At 44.3% G+C, this 18,410-nt stretch overlaps 1 protein-coding gene across 12 annotated transcripts in view; it reads right to left on the bottom strand.

The window, feature by feature from the left end:
- LOC114875474 (Down syndrome cell adhesion molecule-like protein Dscam2) overlaps positions 1-18,410 on the bottom strand; it is a 151,562-nt gene that overhangs the window by 87,771 nt on the left and 45,381 nt on the right. For 11 of the 12 annotated variants that reach the window (XM_029185793.2, XM_029185795.2, XM_029185792.2 and 8 more), the window contains exon 2: positions 2,292-2,384. In XM_029185793.2, the coding sequence (XP_029041626.1) occupies positions 2,292-2,349 (58 nt within the window). In that variant the 5' untranslated portion in view covers positions 2,350-2,384. Of the gene's footprint in view, positions 1-2,291; positions 2,385-14,623; positions 14,660-18,410 lie in introns of those variants that run through there. The other variant, XM_046287922.1, reaches the window with a different exon arrangement.

The following is an 18,410-nucleotide window of genomic DNA, read 5'->3' on the forward strand; positions in this document are numbered from 1 at the left end:
CGTGGGTTGAAACACTCGGCGTCGCGTCACCCCTTCCCCGATCTTTTGCACGGTTCCTGAGCCTGCACACGCCTGTTCCTTCCTTCCTTCCTTCCTTGGCATCGCCCGTACTCCTTTTCCGCGCAACAAGTGCTCCCCGTCTCACATCTTTAAGAAAGCTCCTCGCCCCTCCTCCCTCGTTTAAGCCACCATAGCCGCTGCTAACACCACCGTCACACCCCGACCCCTTTCTCCTTCTCTCCTTCTTCTCTTCTTTTTCGTTTTTCATCCTGTCCCGTCTCGCTCTCTCTCTCTCTTTCTCCTCGACTACCCGCAACTACCCTCCAAATCACTCCACGTTCTTTCTCCACTATTTTCCTCTCCACGATGGCTTACAGCCGGAAACCGACTGGCAACCGCGAACCCCGCACGTACTCTGCATTCTGAACGACCGTTACCAGCCTGTGAGCGCGTATTTGTGTCTCTTTACCTTAGATTCTCTTCGGGGTGCATGCAAGAGGGTGTGCAGGAAAGTTGAGCAAAGGCAGCCGCGTTGGAAGACGAACTTCGCGGTTCGGATAACACGAATTCAATGTTCCTCGACAGATTTTCGAAAGATTTTCGAGCTGGATTTCTTCGTGGCAAAGTAGGGACAGAAATGGAAAGAAACGACAGGTAATCGATCCTCCCCAAAGTTCGATACGTTATGTTAAATATAAAACACCCCGTGACAGCGCGAATGGACAGGACGTCGTGTGTTTTCCAGGGAACGGGGAGAAAGAAATACGGTAAAGGTGCATTTGCGAATGGTGTCGATTAAAAAGTTTTTACGACCGTCCAGGGTAAGTTGAGTCGCGTTCGCAATGATATTCAATATCCAGTAACTTTTGCAACCCTCGTAAACTTGACTCGAAAGTTTATACGGTTCTAGTTTGCGCAGTCCGGTATTTAATTACGCAAAAGACCGAGGCGTTGTTTTAATGTTTCTTGAGGGAGCATGCTGGTAATGGTTCAAGAAAAATGAGATAAGAAAGTTCAAAGTGAAAAATACACGGCAACAAGTATCTTCCGCGACCGAGTGTCCGTTGGATTTTTAAGTGGAATTTCGATTTTCATCGAACGAAACGCAGAAAATGTATGGACAATTTAATACCATCGGGGATGTTTGTAGGAAGGTAATAAATAAAAAGGAACCGCTTCCAGGGAGCAGCAAAGACATCATCGATGGGCTGGATCGTTCTGAAACGAAATTATCTCGGGAGAATTCGAGCACGAAACACGCTCTTGGCTCTTGAATCGACGCCATTTAAATAACGCAAAAAGTGAGCTACGCACCGAGGGCTGTTTACGAGCATCGAACATCGTTTAAACGCGATTATTGCTTACTCCGTTGGCTCTTTGAAGGATTATTAATCGACTCGGTTCCGAGCGATCGACCGGCGAAGAAGGAAAGAAATTATTAATGATCCAAGTTCGATGGAATGCACGTCGACCGATCTTTTCTTGCTCGAACTTACTCTCTTCCCGCGGATTGGCTTACAAATTCCACGAGAACTTAGCTAGGATAATGGATTCCGGAATAAATGAAACTGGCGGTCGTAATTTAGACGGACCCCGTGGTACTTTCGTCACGTGCTGAGCAACGACGAACGAATCGTGGAGTGGCAGAAAATCAATCAATGGACACTTGGACCGCTGCGAACAGACTCGAAGCTGGGTACACTCGTCGAGAGGAGGGTTCGAAAACGAATGCACGCTTTAAAACTATGAACCGACATGTTTGAACTCGTCCAGTGGAAACTACTTGCGCGATATTTAAAGTTACACGTTTATCTTTGCTGCAAATAAACGTACGATCCTTGTAGCAATGTATAAAACTAACTACTCGTTGGAGATGTGGATGCTTCGTTTTAGTCCTCTTTGTAAAATCTAACAATTTACTGTTTATATGCTTTCAAAGAAATGGACGGTGCTTTTTTGAGAAAAAAAATCTACTTCAAAGGCGGAAATCAGATTGGTCCCGCGAAAAGAGAAGACAAAAGAAATAATCTGTCCCAAGAGGAACTCGGTTTATTGGTCGAATACTTGCTGTTCCCCTCCTGGAAACTCGGTGACTATTCTCATTTTCTCGCTCAGCGTTCAGCCACGCAAATATTTACTCGGCTAAACGCACTTCCGTTTCCTCCGAGCACGAAACAAGCGTCCCGACGGTATTGGCTGGCTCGGTGAAATGGCCGACGGACGTACACGGCCAAATGAACGGATCCAACGATTCTCCACCATCATAGCCAGAGATTTGTGTTCTTACTTACCACGGACAAGGATGAGGGCGCTGGACAGGAGTACGATTCTGAGCGGCCAACTGGCCATCCTGGCGTAGACCGTTACGTCGATTCAGCTTTCTCCTGAAACAATACAAGCGTGCCCAATCAATCAACCCATCCATCCCAATCCGCTATCCACGTATCCCAGCCAACTCTGCAGCCTGTCTTTCTCTCTTCTACCCCTACTCTAAACTACCCTGTATTCTCTCTCTCTGTTTCATCCACCCCTTTCCTCTCGGTCTGTTCCGTTGCATGCCCATGATCGGCACCTCATCCCACCTTTCGCCCCGTACTTTCTGGCAGACTGCCCGTTCTACGCTCACCCTTTCGCTTCCTGCCCAAACCCTAACTCCGTATCGACGATTTTTTTCCTCTCGAATCCGTGCCTAGGGGTTTGTCCGCTCAATGAAAGTCCTCCCAGACGGTGCGCGTTCCGCGACGTACATAATCATAAAACACGCGACGCGTACACCTGCCAACGGGTACTTCTCTTCTTTTTTTTATTTTTTCTCTATACACGTCGTCGATACTTTTATTCTTTATCATTTTTGTATTGTTTTGTTTTGTTTCGTTTCGTGTTTTGCTCCTCTTATGTGCGCAGACTTTTGTAGGGTTGCTTGCGCGAACACGCGAGAATGTTTCCCGATGAAACCCTTCAAACGGCCAGTGTATCGATATCATATCGACGAAAGGAAAATAGATCCCGTTTGAACGCGAGTGTTTCTTCTTCCTTCCCCCAATGCCGTAGAATATTCCGATCGAGAACACTTTGATCGTGTACAGGCTTTCAAAGTCGGCAAGGGTAAATTTTGTTGGGAAACGCGAGCAAAGGAATCGACGTTCCCGCAAAGAGAATATAAATACGGCTCTCGCAACTTCTATTCTATTTACGAGTTTAGCCGTTCGACGCACACTCGACGCTTTTCTTCTCTGTGCCGCTGTTGGAATATCGAACACTTTTTTTTTTTATTTTTCCTCTTGCCTCGATTTTCCACGGACTCGTCAACTGAATGGACGCGTACACGCGCCGCTAACTGTGACGATTCGCAAAGCGTTCGGCTCGTCTCGGCCGGAAGAAAGCGATACGGTTAACGACCTCGCGCTTCGCCATCATAAAACCGCGTTTTATAAATTTTCATCTCTAGAAACCATCCTCTCTATACTCTCCAAAGAATTTCTATTTCACACAGAATGGTGGTTAGTGAAGAAATAGAAACTGTTATTGAATTAAAGGTTGAAATTCGATTCGCGAAATTTGAAAGTTCCTCTGGTCATGGAAGATGAAAGCAACAAGATTGCGATCGTTTACCAGCCTAATTATCCCGAACGCTGAACCCATACAAATATTCCGCACTATATAAAGTTGTGTGCTGTAAATACGCATCATATTTACTAATTAGTGAGGTGTAAAGAGACCGAGAGTAAGCTGCCTGCAGCGTCATTAAACTACGCCGAGAGAACGCAACACAGCACAGCTGTGTTTGCTTAACTGTATTTTACTATTGCAAATACGATTTTGCACATTAACGGCCGCTCGCGCTCTACCTAACCCCGTGATAGAATATACCAGAAATAACGTCGTCAGACCGGGGGAACGATAAACTCCAATTCTGTTTAACAAAATTCTTAAAATTCGCGTTGAAAATGCATAGTAGCAAAGGAGAATAATTTTACATTTTAATTAATTTCCAAAAAATATATTATTTTGAATCCGCAACGCAAAAATGTTATCCTGTTTAACGAAATTTTTAAAGCTCGTGTTGAAAATGTATAATAGTAAAAGAGAATAATTCTACATTTATGTAATTAATTTCCAAAAAAAATATTATTTCGAATCCGTATTGCAAAAATTTTACCGTGTTTAACGAAATTTTTAAAGTTTGTGTTGAAAATGCATAGTAGCAAAGGAAAATAATTTCACCTTTATTTAATTAATTAAAAAAAAAAGAAAATATTATTTCTAATCCGTATCATAAAAATTTTATCGAAACCTTTCGAAACGAAACACAACTCGGGAAAGCTTTCCGAACACCCTGCGCGCGTTTCACATACAAACGTGACAAACATAAAAAAAGCTTTTTGAAAGAAACTTTCCTCGTGATACAAGGAAAGATGCGACGTTTCTACATAAAATTTGTCTTCGCTCAAAGTCACGAGAAGAGACGTATGTCACGCGTCCTCGCTTCCCATCGCGTTGACCCGTAATCTTTGATCGCGGGGAGAACAAGTGACTCGATACGATACGGGAACGAATACAACCACTTCAGCGGGAAACGAAATAACTGGTCCTTTTTGCCATTTCTTACAAGCATCTCCACGCTGGCTGATTCAAAGAGCGGGAATTTGGAGCGTAAAATCGTTTGATTCGCTTCACGGTCCCGCCGTCACGTCTGCCCCTCATTCTAGTCTTACACTCGCTCGTCCTAAGCCGACAGAGACGACCTACACCCTCCAACCTTCGTTTCAACCATCTACCACCCGGTCTCGTCCACATTCAAATGTCATATGCAACCTCCTGTCCTTCCATTTCCTACGAACTCTTCCATCTTCCCTCTCGTTTATCCCGTATTCCTCTTTCGAGTCACACTGGATAAACGACTGGGAAAGAAACCCTCTGATTCCACGATTAAAAACGTGCTAATTTGATCAACGCAAACAAAAGCGTCTGCTCGAAAAAATAAACGAGGACAATCGAATTTTCTCGTTCGTTTTATCGTGCTTTGGCACGATCAACAGAGTCGAGTTCTTCTCGCAAACTTTTTCGTTTCCGGAGAGCACTCTCTGGTCCATTCATTCGTCGCGATATTTTCACAGCCAATTCGTCTGAATCTTGCTGATCGATATCGCGTGAAACGATGTTCTTTAAACGTTCGAAAGATTAAAGAAGGTTGGCGGTGAGCGGAAATGGAAGAGGACTTGGACTCGGTCCGAAGATTGGTTCAGACTGGAGAGTATATCGTCGGTCGGGTCGAATCAAGGTCCACCGTAACATTGTTCTCGCGGAAGGCAAAATTGCCTTTATCCGAGTGCCGATGAAACGGAACCAGGAAGCAGTTCCACCGTTCACAATTAAGTTTACGGAGGGGAATGGACACACCACTTTCCCGTCAGGAAGAAACTGCTGATCGTGAAACGTAGTGGCCATTACGGAACATGAAAACGACGACTCTGTTCGACTCTACTTTCAAAGAAAATTGAAGAAAATAGTTGATCGAACGTTTCGTCGAGAAATTAATTACCTCTATTGTTCCGCAAATCAAATATCGAACGACTGTGGAAGGTTTCGAAACGATCTCTCCCTGTTTCGTAATGCAATTCTCAAGTGGCATTTGTCAAGTTACTCGGTATCGTTTCTCTGGGATGTAGAGCACGTATACCGGATAGGGAAATCAGTGCAACTCGCGAAAACGAGAATCCACGGGTAAAAGGTGACGGCGTATAAAACGTGATCGACGTAAAAGATGAAGGTGAAAAGAAGCCGTACAGGATCTTGCAACGGCTGCACGCTTGCTTCTCGACGCGACGGCCAAGGCGGGCGTACGAACGTAATTGTGGCGCTAAAAGCAATTTCCTTGGGCGTAACCGTTTTAGCAAAGTGCTTTGCAATTTAGCGAGTCTTTATTAAAATAAAATCATTTCCAAGCCGGTACTTTATCACTCTCTGCCTATACTCTAATCGCTGGCCATCGATTAATTCGTTCGGTTCAACAGCGAACGTAACTAAAATTAATTAAAGTTTCTAAATTTCTTCTAATATCTAAAACGATTTCTCACTCGTCAATTTCGTGAAATAAAACGCTTTTAAAGGATCGGTTTCCTGCACGACACGTATCACTGAAGAGTTGCTGTAATTAGAAAAGCTGGAAACGAATAACGTACGCATGTAACCGCGTTCGCGTCGAGCGAGAACTATAATTTAATGTACTCGCGCTATATTCAAAGTTCAAGCGGCGACACATAAGTGGGCAGGCAGGTACACTCGCAAGTACAGTGTGCAGGTACAAGCACATATCTCTCGAGCTAACCCCTGTTTATACAGAATTCATAACCAGAGAGAACAAAAGGACCTCCTGGCTGGAGTAAATATTATATGTCACTTCTTTAACGCGAATCTAAATTTTCTAACACGTCCACTATCGCGTTAAATATCCTACAATTCTCAATTGTAAATCCACTCTACTGATTTAATAAAATTAAATATATGTTTAAAGGCAATACAAGAGATCTTTTACTTTATTTCCAGATCTATCACCACTTAGGGGGCACAGGTGCACTAACAGTGAGTATCCTCTAAAACGTATGCCCGTTTGTTTTTTCCTGCTCTAAAAGAACCTTATAAATGTTCCAGCGGAACGTTATAAGCGTTCATAAATGATAGTGCGTCGAGACGATCTCGGAAAAGTTTTGAAAAATTTCAACGGGTACATCTGTTTGCCTCAGGCAAGAAATTAATACAGCTAGCTTGGTAAAAAAAAAAAAAAAAAAAAAAACGAAGCAAACGCAACGAGGGTAACGACAGAAAAGGTGCCGAGACCATGGTGTTTCGCGTCGACAGTTTCATTCCATCGTTGTCAACGTCAAGAGCATTCTTCTGCTTCGCAACTCGCTACCCCATACTCCTTATTTGCGCAACACCTCCACCACTCTATAACGTTCATTCATCCGTGTCTCGCTCTCATGCCCGACACCTTTCTTCTACCAGCCATTCCATCACCTTAGCTCTTGCCTACAACCGACCGACTATACTTCCCAGCTATGTTCTTGCTCCCGCAAACTTGCGAGGATCCTGTTCTTCGGCTTTCTTTGCTTCTACTCTACGTCGACTTCATCCTCTAGCTGAATTAATCGTCACTATCTACTCGCGAAACAATGTTTTCTTTATGAACGAATTCCTTTACACAAACTTTTTCATCAACGAAAAACAGATTTTGCTACTATTTTCCGGGGAATAAATTGTGATGGATCAATCATAGTAATATTGGGGTGTAGGTACGTGAACTGGGTTTAGGCTAAAATATCAGGGTGCGGTGTGTGCAAATGAGGGTGGGCCCTAGAGGGAAAGTTTTTCGGCCGCCATCGAGAAGGTAACAAGTCGACAGATTGAGAGGATATTATCGCGAGTAGCGTTTCTAACCATAAGCCAATGCTTATTTTCGGCAATATCTAGAGTTTCGGTTCGTACCACGTACCATTATCGAACTCCATATTCGAACAGATACGTATTCCAATTAGATCCGAATATCCTTGCCCAATGTTCCATAAATAACAATTAATCGGAACAGCCGATTCGAACAGCGCCAAATAGCGATAATGGTAGGTCGTCGAGTAACGCGAGTTAGTAACTACGTGATTTCATTATTCGCCGAGGGTGTGTACGCGGAGATGTAATATCGCATATTCAATTACCGGACGGCAGAGAAAAGTGCGGTCGCGTAGTTGAAGCTGAGTGCCCTTGAAATTACCGGGCGTTCTTCTTGACTGTTAAAATCCCGGAACGTTGCTTCGAAGGTAATACAAACTTTCGGCGACCAGCTGGTGGAACCGCATTTCAGCGGGCGCATTCGTCGGAATAACGCGTCGCTACCGATGCATTAAGGTCCTTGAACCCAGGCGCGGCGTTTCGCGTCCGCGTCAGGGAAATTTCTGCGGCTCTGGTGCGCTATAAATCTTGTAACGTTACCGCGAACGAACCGGTATTAATTAACGTGAAAGCCAGCCGGAGAAAATGTTCTCGCACTGGCGTATCAAATACACACCCTGGTAATTACATTACGCGAACACGCTCGCATCAGTTCCATGAAATTAATCGCAAAACAAGCCGAGTTACTCGATCGAGCCGGGCTCGTACGATTAATAAATAAATTACTCCTGCCTGCTAATCACGCGCACCGATGCTCCCACCATGGGAAAACGGCCACGTCCGTGTCGATTTATTCGTGTGAGATGTTGATTCCTACCCAATGCGTATGTACACACATGCCTCGTACAAAATTCTATTCATTATGATCGGGAACGCGATCGATCGGTTAATTAAAATTGTCGATGCATATTCGAAGGTACCGCGTGCAAGGTGTACCGCACACTACGCCCAAGACATGAAAGAATTCTTTACCGTGAAAAATTCCCATTATCTACTAGGGAATTTTCATTCTCTGAAATACTTTCGTGTTATTCTCATTTTCACTAAGTTTTTTTTCTTTTCGCTGTTCTTTCGCCGTCGTGCACGCCGCGTTTGACCGCGTTTCCCCGACCGAGCAAAATAATATATCGGCTGCGGGGCTGCCGTGTACCAGAGATCCAGGCATTTTCTACGGCGTCTGGGTGACCTGTTATTTATAGTGAATTGAAATTCGGAGACTACGATGCAGCCAGGAATTTCATTAAAATTATGACTTAGGTATTGGAACGCGACGGCAATGCGCGTGATGGCTCGTTTACGGAACGTGAATCGACTCGCCGAGTCTCTAGCGTGCATGCTTCTACGCATGGAACGTGCGCCATTGCCTACACAACGCAGGCTTTTGTACTACCTGTAATCTACGTTTCTATGAAGCCTCGGTACACTTTATCAAACCTTAATTCACTTTTAAGCTGGTCGAGCAGACGCACTGTTATTTTTTTCAATTCAATTCAATTAAACGATGAAAATCTCATTTTATTATCATAGGACACTTAGAAGTCCTTCGAATTTCATACTTAAGCGACGATACGCACATACCTAATGGTTATAAAAAATGTCCGGTTTACGGTGCTGGTTAAAGATATTTTTACAGCGAGCGAGATGACCGGCCGAATGGCGGCGGCAGTAACCGACCCTGGGCCATTCACGAAGAATCCGCACCGTTTCACTTTATCGTCCCGTTGCCAGGCTATCCTGAAAATACGGAACCCTCATTGTACCCTCGGGGATGTCTTGACGTCGCGACGGTCAGACCCGAAACACGTTACCAAAAATGTAAACTCCAACTCGATACAGCGAGGTCGACCACAAGACGAAATTTTGTGAAAAATGTGAAAATTCTGCTCGATCAGCGCCATATCAAAGATACTGCGGTTTTTATCAATCCACCTGTGCAAATAATAAACCGAACCTCTTCTATGTCGACAGAGTGTTTGAACATTCACGCTCTATGAGAGAATGATTTTTCCCTCTTCTGCTAGCCACTGTTTTGCATTTTAATAATGAAATCCGCTAGAAAAACGACAAAAAAGTGAACATTAATGTAATACGATAAACGTCATTATCGAATCGAGCTCCTGTCGCTTTTTATGAAGTAAAATCCTCGTTAAATTTCGGGCTAGTAGGAAATTCAGATAAAAATAAATCTGTACGCGAAAATATCTATGTGTAACTTCAAGCTCCATAGGATCCACTGGAACGTTGCATTTCGCTTTGAATATCAGTTTTGCAAGCTGCAGGGTATATAGTGAAATTGTCTATTTCTTCTCCATAGAAAATATAGCAACAGAATTTATAAGCAGAAGTAACAGTATCGTATAGAGTGGTCAAAGTCTCTTCCCGTGTAATTATTTATTTACTATTAATTACGATGACCGAGTAAACAGTATGCTTTCGTTAGTATAACGAACGTTAGAGGAACTTTAGTAGAGCATCCTCGAAACGTCACTTTACGTGATTCTTATAGCAACTACCATTGGTCGGACCATTTAAGAATGGGCAATTAGAACAGAGAAAGTTTCCGAGCGGTATGGAACCTTTAGAACTAGATATTATTAGAGAACCAAGTAGTATAAACGAAGATTGTTCCGGCAGAGATTCAAGAGGATATGAATTCGGCCCATTTGATTTTGAAAATGAAAATGGCTTGGGAAATTTTTACTGGAAAACGTTTTATCGAGAAATTCGAGAGGATTTCGATCAGGAGAAAGCGGAAAAGTATTTCTCTTAAACAGTCGCACGGCGAACGATAGCGTAACTGGAAAGTAAGTATCCATCCAGTTAATTCATTGCTGAACTTTCCGAAGTAGCTGCATCGCAGTAACAATGTCCCCGGCGTAATAAGGAAAACTGAAGGAATATTAACCCGTCCCGACTCGCCGTCGCGAGAAAATATTTATCGCGAGCTGCTCGTTTATTCGCAGCGGGGTGGTGCGACGAAGTTTTCAAGTAAAAGTTCAAATCCCTTGGCGAGCTGCGTGGGCGCGAATATAATCGGCCAAGAGATTCAATTGCCATGCGACTGAAGCGAACGACTTACCAATCTCGCGACGAGATAAGCAATACAAACGGAAGATTCTCTGTTTCCGCGAATAATTTCGTGTTTGAATCTAAGGAGTAAAAGCGGCCAGGAGTTTAGCGAATCGGCTACTCGTTGGCAGCTCGCGAATAGGGTGCTTTCGAAACGACGGCAATCAGCTGAAGGTAAGCTCGTTAGCTTCGTTCTTCGAATCACGCGCGAACGTGGCGGAATTTCTTGTCTGCGTTAAGGAAACTCGTAAAAACGAGGGAAACTTTCGGAAGCGTTTATAGGTCGAAAGCTGGAAACGAAATTCTGTATCGTTGAAAAAAGGTTACAAGAAAATGTTGATCGTACAGGTGGTGAAAATTTCTTCTACGCCAGCTTGGAACGTTAGACAAAGAAATAATAAGAACGGGCAATATCTTCACCAGCTTCGTACAAGGTATATGACAAAATTTTTCAATGCAACCGTGCTTATTCGATGGCTGCAAGTTTTCGCATTGTGGAATATGCATGCCGTCGAATATGTTGCCGAGAATAGGCCACTTGCTAGCCGAAAAGCACAGGTACAACCGAGCCGCAATCTCGCGGTAAATTTACAGACGAAGGTATGGATAAAAATACACCGTCAGGAATGAAATATATCGACGTGTATACCCATTCGAGGAACGAACAGGACCTCTATAGACTATCCGTCACTATCGATGCCGGCGGAGCTTTCAAAGTGTCGGTCAGAAGAGAGAAAGTAGGTACAAGAAAGTAGGGTGTTCAAATGGAAAAGTAATTTTTTACTCGTACTGTTACACGGCACGAACGAGAAAAGTATCCACAAACTTTAGCCGAGACAGAAATGTGAAAATAGTTTCAACGCTGGACGCCGATTGAAAGACTTTTTTTTTTTATTTCATTCTGTTTCGTACGGAAACACGGCGATCCATTAAAGCGGAAGTCGCGCTCGATCCCCGGAGAACGTAATAATGTCAGTACGCTAATGTTCGAGGAAATAATGTATCGCTGCTGGTAGCGTAAATTTCGCCCACTAGCCGGTCGATACAGCGTAAATATGCGTTAAGGGGAAGTTGAATGGTGGTAGAGTGATGGTATGGTTCGCGCTCGTGTACGTTCGCCCGTATCAATGGACGGGCTAATGTGTGCGAGCTCGCCGCTCTCTATAAATGTGTGAACGCGTAGCGCAAGTCAGCGAGAAGACGAGAGGGTGCGCGCAGAGGCGAAGGGGGTGCACGTGGTGTAATGGCCTGCTACCGAGGGTGCATTAAGGCGGTTTATGTACGCGAAGAGGTATGAGGTCTTTTAACCCGACTCAAATGCTGCTTTCATTGAAACCGTAGTAGTATATTCACGGTGTAGCGTTATGTCCAATAATCAATTTTGATGGTTCATTAAAACACTGTTGAAAATCAACCTGACGATTTTATCGATTATAGATTTCCTGCTATTTCGATTCGCGTGAAATCCCATGGTTCGAACTTTCGAATTTAATGGTAAACGTTAGATGCGAAAAAGTAATTCGGTGCTCGATTTCAAAGGTATTTCGTGTCAAAGTAACATCGACGTACAGACGGATTAATAATGACAACCGCGTAAATGATCAATCGAATATTAAGCGTGTTCGAGACACTCGAAATGCTCGTTTTTCTTTGTTACCCGCGGCATCGTTACGGCAACAATAAACGACGATGAAACGCGTCAAATGATAGGATCGAGCGTGGAAGATGACTCGTGACGAGAGGAGAAGCTGTGGCCGAAAGAAGATGCGAGGATCCTTTCTATTAAATCGTTACGACACCTTTGTTGCGCGGTTACAATGGACAAAATGTGGATAAAAGAAAAATGAACGGACGGCATGTCATTTGCAGGGAATGATGATGTACTCGCGTGGTAGGTGCATTAAGGTGGTTTATGCACGCGAAGAGGATCATCCACTTTCAACTCTCTCTCTCTTTCTCTCCTCCATTCTTTCGGTTTCTCTTTGAAACCACGACGGATTATGAAGGTAGTAAAACGTTTAAATCGATAACCAACCGAGTCGTTTCACGCGGAGGACCTTGCATTCAGGAAAAATAATTTTCCGTCGTTCCTTGCCGAGATAAATCGTGTTTCGACGCTGTGTTTGAATATTGCATGAAAGATCGGGCCGCGTCGATACGTGCCTGCGCGAAAGAATGAAACGTCAAAAGCGAAATGAGTTATTTACTGCTCTTTTTGTTCGCCAGTTCACGCACGTGATAGATCATATTTCGAAAAAAATAAAAGAGAAATAAAAAAAATGCCTTCTACTGCAGGATTTTACGTCCAGAGAAATTTATTATCGAGCGTATTGAACGATTTCCCTATACGTTCGTGGAGAACGAAAAGACGCGTTCCTCTAAGCGACTGGACCGTCTCGTAATTTACAATTATCGGAACACTCTGCACGGAGGATCCTCGAACCCGTGCTACTACGAAAAGGACCAAGCTCATTCCGCTCGCGTACCCGTTATAACTGTCGAGTGGCGCGAAGGTCTACGAGGGAAATGAAAATCCACTTAAAAGGCTCAAAAGTTATTTACGAGCTTGATGTTGGCGCGCGAAACACCTCGCTCGTTTTTTTGGGGGTTTTTTTTTAAACTTCGTAATCATCTTTTGTGACGATAGCTGATAATAAATGCATAGCAATTTCGAATCTGTCATTTTTTTTCTTTTCAGCTTCAGTTGTTCGAATGTTAATCTATCGCGCTAGAAAATGCAAAACGTTTCCTCGACCTCCTGACGATCGACGATGAATTTATTAAACTTTATATCATAGCTGCGTCAGCGTTCACCGGTTTATCTTTGCTCGGGTTCAATGCATTTTACACACTGTACACTCCGAAGAGTAACCAATCATAATTCGCAGCCGTGACAGAATACTCGAGCACGATGCACGGGGTTCGTTGAAAATTTTCAGAGGAGCTGGAATATCCGTCGGACAGGCCGAAGCTTATTCTAATTTATATTGGCGCGAATTAAAGGATTACGTTATAACCGAAGTGAAGTATGGGCCGCGTTATATCCATTCCGATATATCGATCGGTGCCACCGGCCAAAACCGTGGCCCGATACATGTTACAGGGAACACTTTTAACCCGTCGAGGCGGTACAATGCAATGCGAACGATTACACGCAAACACGTCTATACTTTGCTCGAGTTAAATGCGAGACGAGCATGTGTTCTCGTTCCACTGGCTAGTCCTTTATTTGCCTCGCGTCCGGCGGGCAAATTGAAAACAAATTAAATTCCTGAAACTGATTGTGCGTCCCGCCTCTATGCAATTAATGTAAAAAGGGCCCTGTAAATCTGTACCAACGTAAATACAGAATTGACCGGTTTGAAAAAGCTCGAACGCCAACGAAAACCGAACCTGACAAAGGCAGACCGATCCGTTTCCATTATTTTATTCCCTTGTCGGAAGGATATGGCGGAGGAATTGCATATTCGTTCGTTTCCATCTCAATTGCAAATGGCCCGTCGCGGAACCGGTACATCGTGGATTAAGCCATTTTTGTTTCTGCGAACACCGAACTTCGAACGCCGACTATAAATCGGCTAAGAGGAATGTAAACACCAACGGAACGTTCTCTATGAATGCGATTCTGCTTGTTTATTGGACCAAGAACCGTTCCAAATTACGATCTTCCGTAATTTCATCAATTACATCGAAATTTCGTTAGAGAACAAAGCAACTGGAAAACGTCGTCTTAACCGAACGATTCGAATTCGAAGCCAGTTACATCGTTTTGTTCCCCAACGCGTGAAATTTTCACCCATTGAAAACCAAGCAGCGGAACAATGGCCATCCTCCGGCGAGAAAATCGGTATTGTCCCCGTAAACGTTGTATCCCCCGGAGGTGTGGCGAAAGGAAGGAAGACAATGTGCGTACATACACGGTTTGATCCGTATTTCGCCCTCCACGAAACATCTCCATAGATTTCGCGAACTGGTGCCGATCGAATCCACACCAATGGAATAGATCCTTCTGTTCGGCACAGATATAAATTCTTGTCGAAGAAACAATCGTGTTGACGGTTCGTAACGAAGACGAGGGAGGAAGCAATTTGGCTGGCAGAGTTCGGCTAACCTGGTTTCCTGTGCAGCCAGTTGCAAATGGAAACACAACGGGGAAGAGTCGATGCCAGCAGCGGCGCACGGAAGGCAGTAGTTCTGGCGCGATTAGCAAAGTTAAACTGCTCTGGCTAATGCTTCGAGCGGTGTGTATTCGGGAACTCCGGGTGTTGACGTGGCTCGTTCACGGAGTCTGGCTAAAACTGCTGGTCTCGCAGCGAAATGACCATAACCTTGCCTATTAACGACGGCAAACGCGAGAGAAATAGCGAGGGATGAATGGACAATGAGCGCGGCAAACAGCCAGGCAATCGGTTGTTTTTAACTCGAGAACCGTGCACGGTATAGTTGGTGTGTGCTCGTACGTGCTCACACGTATGCACACGGCCACGTACATCTGCTCAATCTTCTCCAATTAAATTCTATTGGAATTCCCGCAAATGCCAATACCGGACGGCCGGCAGCATTCATTGTGTTGAGATAATGAGGGCCTGCGCGCGAGGAAAGCGTACGGCTTAACGGATAGAATACGATATAGCGGACCTATGGCCAGAAAGCCGATAATGCTATATCGCGGATGCGTATACTCTAGAGAGCTAGACCGTAGAACGACGTCTAATACGAGTTTATTATTACTGCATTATGCCACGGTGCTATGCTATATTACCGACGCGGTATGTCGCTCTAAGGACGCCGAGCCGGTACTATGAGACCGTGCCACGTTACGCTAAACCCTGGCTGCCATCTTACTCTATAGCGAGTTTAATTGCGAGCGTATCGTGCACGTGTTGTACAAGCTGATGATGGAAACTTCGTACGTTCTCATGGCTTTCCGATATTGTTTGCCCGGCTTATCGATTACCACGCAACCTAACGTCCCGTACAGTGTCGTTGCGATGCGATTTATGACGTACAATCACATGGAACTCTAATTATTTGAACACCAAGAGGGATGGGACGATTTTAGTTTCAATATCGATCGTGGAGATTTCAAAGGGATCGTAATAATCCGTTCAATTACTGTAATTTCTTGCTCCAATTCGAGCATGAAATTTAATTATTTCGTATTACCATGTACTAAATAATAATAACAATCAAAGCTTAATAGTGGATCCGGTTAACCGAGCTTTCGATAAACTTTCACTCCGACAAACGGAGCTTAAATAAACACAGCTTGACTGCACTCGACCTGCCGCGATGTTGAATGTGTAATTAGAAAAGCTTCGCTCGATTCGAACGGTCAACGAACCAATGCTGTTTCGTTGTTTAATAGATTAATTCGAGACTACTTTGGCTCGCGATTCGCAGAATCCGTAAACAAGTTTTCGTACTTAATTGTACTGTTTGAAGAGGCCGAACCCCTTCGAACGTGTTACGGTAACGTTATGTATGGTTTGAAGGAGGACGCGTGCCACGAACGCGGTCCATTATGCGGCTAAACGGCATGAAACGTCGAGGAAAGAGATTCCCGCTTCGGAAACTTGGATGAATTTCCAGACAGTGAGCGTGTCAAAGTAGCTGAGACATCGGTGTCGTTCGTTTCGAACGTGTTCGACGAAGCAACGCCCGGAGCAACCGCTCGTACGAAGAATTTCCGACCGATCGACGTTTCGAATCGATCACGAGCATGCACCGTAACAGAAAAACGGACAGAGTGGTTCGTTTCGACCAATCTCTCGTCGACTCGACAGTTGTGCACTCTTCTATCTCGGTTTTTCGACTTCTCGGGCGTGTTCGACAATAACGCAAATTACAAAACTCCGTGGCGAACCGTTACGAAACTTTTACCCTATCTCCTTGAATAACTTCGTTAATTTTGCGTAGAACGAAGACGGTTATGCCAGGCATACCGAGGAATGCGAACTCCCGCTTCAGCAGCCGCCGCTACCCTTGCCCCCCCCTTTTTCGCCCTTATCCGCTGCTCAGATAAGACGAAATTTCATCGCGATTTTCAGAAGTATTTCTGACGTTGCCGTCGCCACTCCACCCTTCTGTCTCCCGCTCGATCCTCGAAGACATCGTTCGTCCTGTTCGGTCAGCATCTCGAAGCTCGAGTGCAATGCCAAAGCCGAAAAATTCTTCTCGCTCTAACACGCTACGCGAACGCTGCAGATACCAGAAATATAAGTATCTACCAATTTCTATGATAACCATCTCTCAAATGAAATTCTCTATTCAAATTAGCCGTGTACCAGAGCTCGATGAACCAAGAGTTTCTTTTCGTTACTTTCGATGCAAATTGCGGTCACAGTTGAATCGAAACACGGTTCCTTTTTAATTAAATACAGGCGACGATAACGAGCTCTGACCTTATCGTCAGAGCAAACAAGAACGAACAGCTAGCAACGTGGATGTTTACTATCCGCGTCGAAGATCGTTCCAACTTTTCGGCAGGTTTCAGCGACTTTTTTCCTCCCTCCCCCGACAAAAGGAAAACAGACTTGAAGAGGAGAGGTCGATTATACGCACGTGTACTTGGTAGGGGCCGGTTGTTTTGCAGGCTTACTTTCGAGATGGCCAGCAACTTTCCAGACTAAAGAACGACTATACTCGGGACCAAACGGACATACCGAAAGAGAGAGAGATAGAGAGAGCAATGGCAAATGGCGTAAGTTGGTCCGAGTAAACTCACCTGCTATTCTCCAAGGCAGGAAAATACGTGAGCAACGGGTGGAAGCGGAAAGGTTAAGGGGGGAAAACGGAAAATAGCGGTGTGTACGTATATATATTCCTACGAGACGGATGTAAATTTCAAGGACCAAGCAGGAATTGAGCAGTGTCCACTCTGCATACCGCACGGAAAACTTTTGTTGAGCGTACTATGTAATGTCCTTTAACTCTTCGAACCACCACCACCAGCCATCGCACGATGGTTCGCCACTTTTCAAGCGTCGCGTCTGTCCGCGTCGGTAGAAATAGTTTCGGCGAAAGTTAACAAAACGACGAGGGGAGTTTCGAGCTGGCACCGATTTACGACCACCGGAGAAGTCCGTTCTTTCCCTTCGCGTGTTTATTTTACGACTTCGCCCGGTTTACTGCAACTTGCACTCGCTTGACCGTCGAGATTACAGTTCACGACGAAGATAGAAGGATTAAGCGTACTGCAAGCGAGATTAAACCGATGATCTGCGTCTGATATTCGAAGGAGCTCTTTAATCACTGTCCGCATCATTTGGAAAGCTACTTTGAATACTCGTCCTTAAATTACTCTGACGTACAGAGAGCAAATCTGTTACGAATTTTCAGAGCGTGAAAGTGCACTCGAAATTGTGGCTGCGAGGGTTTCTCACGAATAATCTAATTAATGTTAATGAAGTTTTCGGTGAAAACGAAGTGTCTTGAATTGCATTGGTAAGATCAAATGTCTGAGGGTAAGAAACGTGTGTTGGTTGAAATTTAATTAAGAAAATGTACTAAATAAAAAAGTAAATTCCTATCATTTATTTGATAAAAAATACTCATCACAGCCGGGTGATCGCACATGCATCGCAAATGCACGTTCCAATAACTCGTTAACGTTTCATCGCGTTAACGCGTACAAATATAATGATTAACCAGGAAACTGTTTAAGCTGTTACGCGAAAATATTGATCCACGGTAAACAATAATTCTACTGGGGCGTATGAAATATTTGCGGTGCTGGAACGGTGCAAACATTGCGCGATTCGTTGCGGCGAATAGGATCGTTCGTGGTAAATCGTTGGATCGATGCGTGAAATAGTAGAACGCCTTGTCGTATCGCGAATCGTTTCTTGCATCAGCGTTAAAATGGCGGGAGAAAAAAGGAGAAAGAAGGTGAAAAG

This window comes from Osmia bicornis, chromosome 1 (genome assembly GCF_907164935.1).
Source record: "Osmia bicornis bicornis chromosome 1, iOsmBic2.1, whole genome shotgun sequence".
NCBI classification, from domain to species: Eukaryota; Metazoa; Arthropoda; class Insecta; order Hymenoptera; family Megachilidae; genus Osmia; species Osmia bicornis.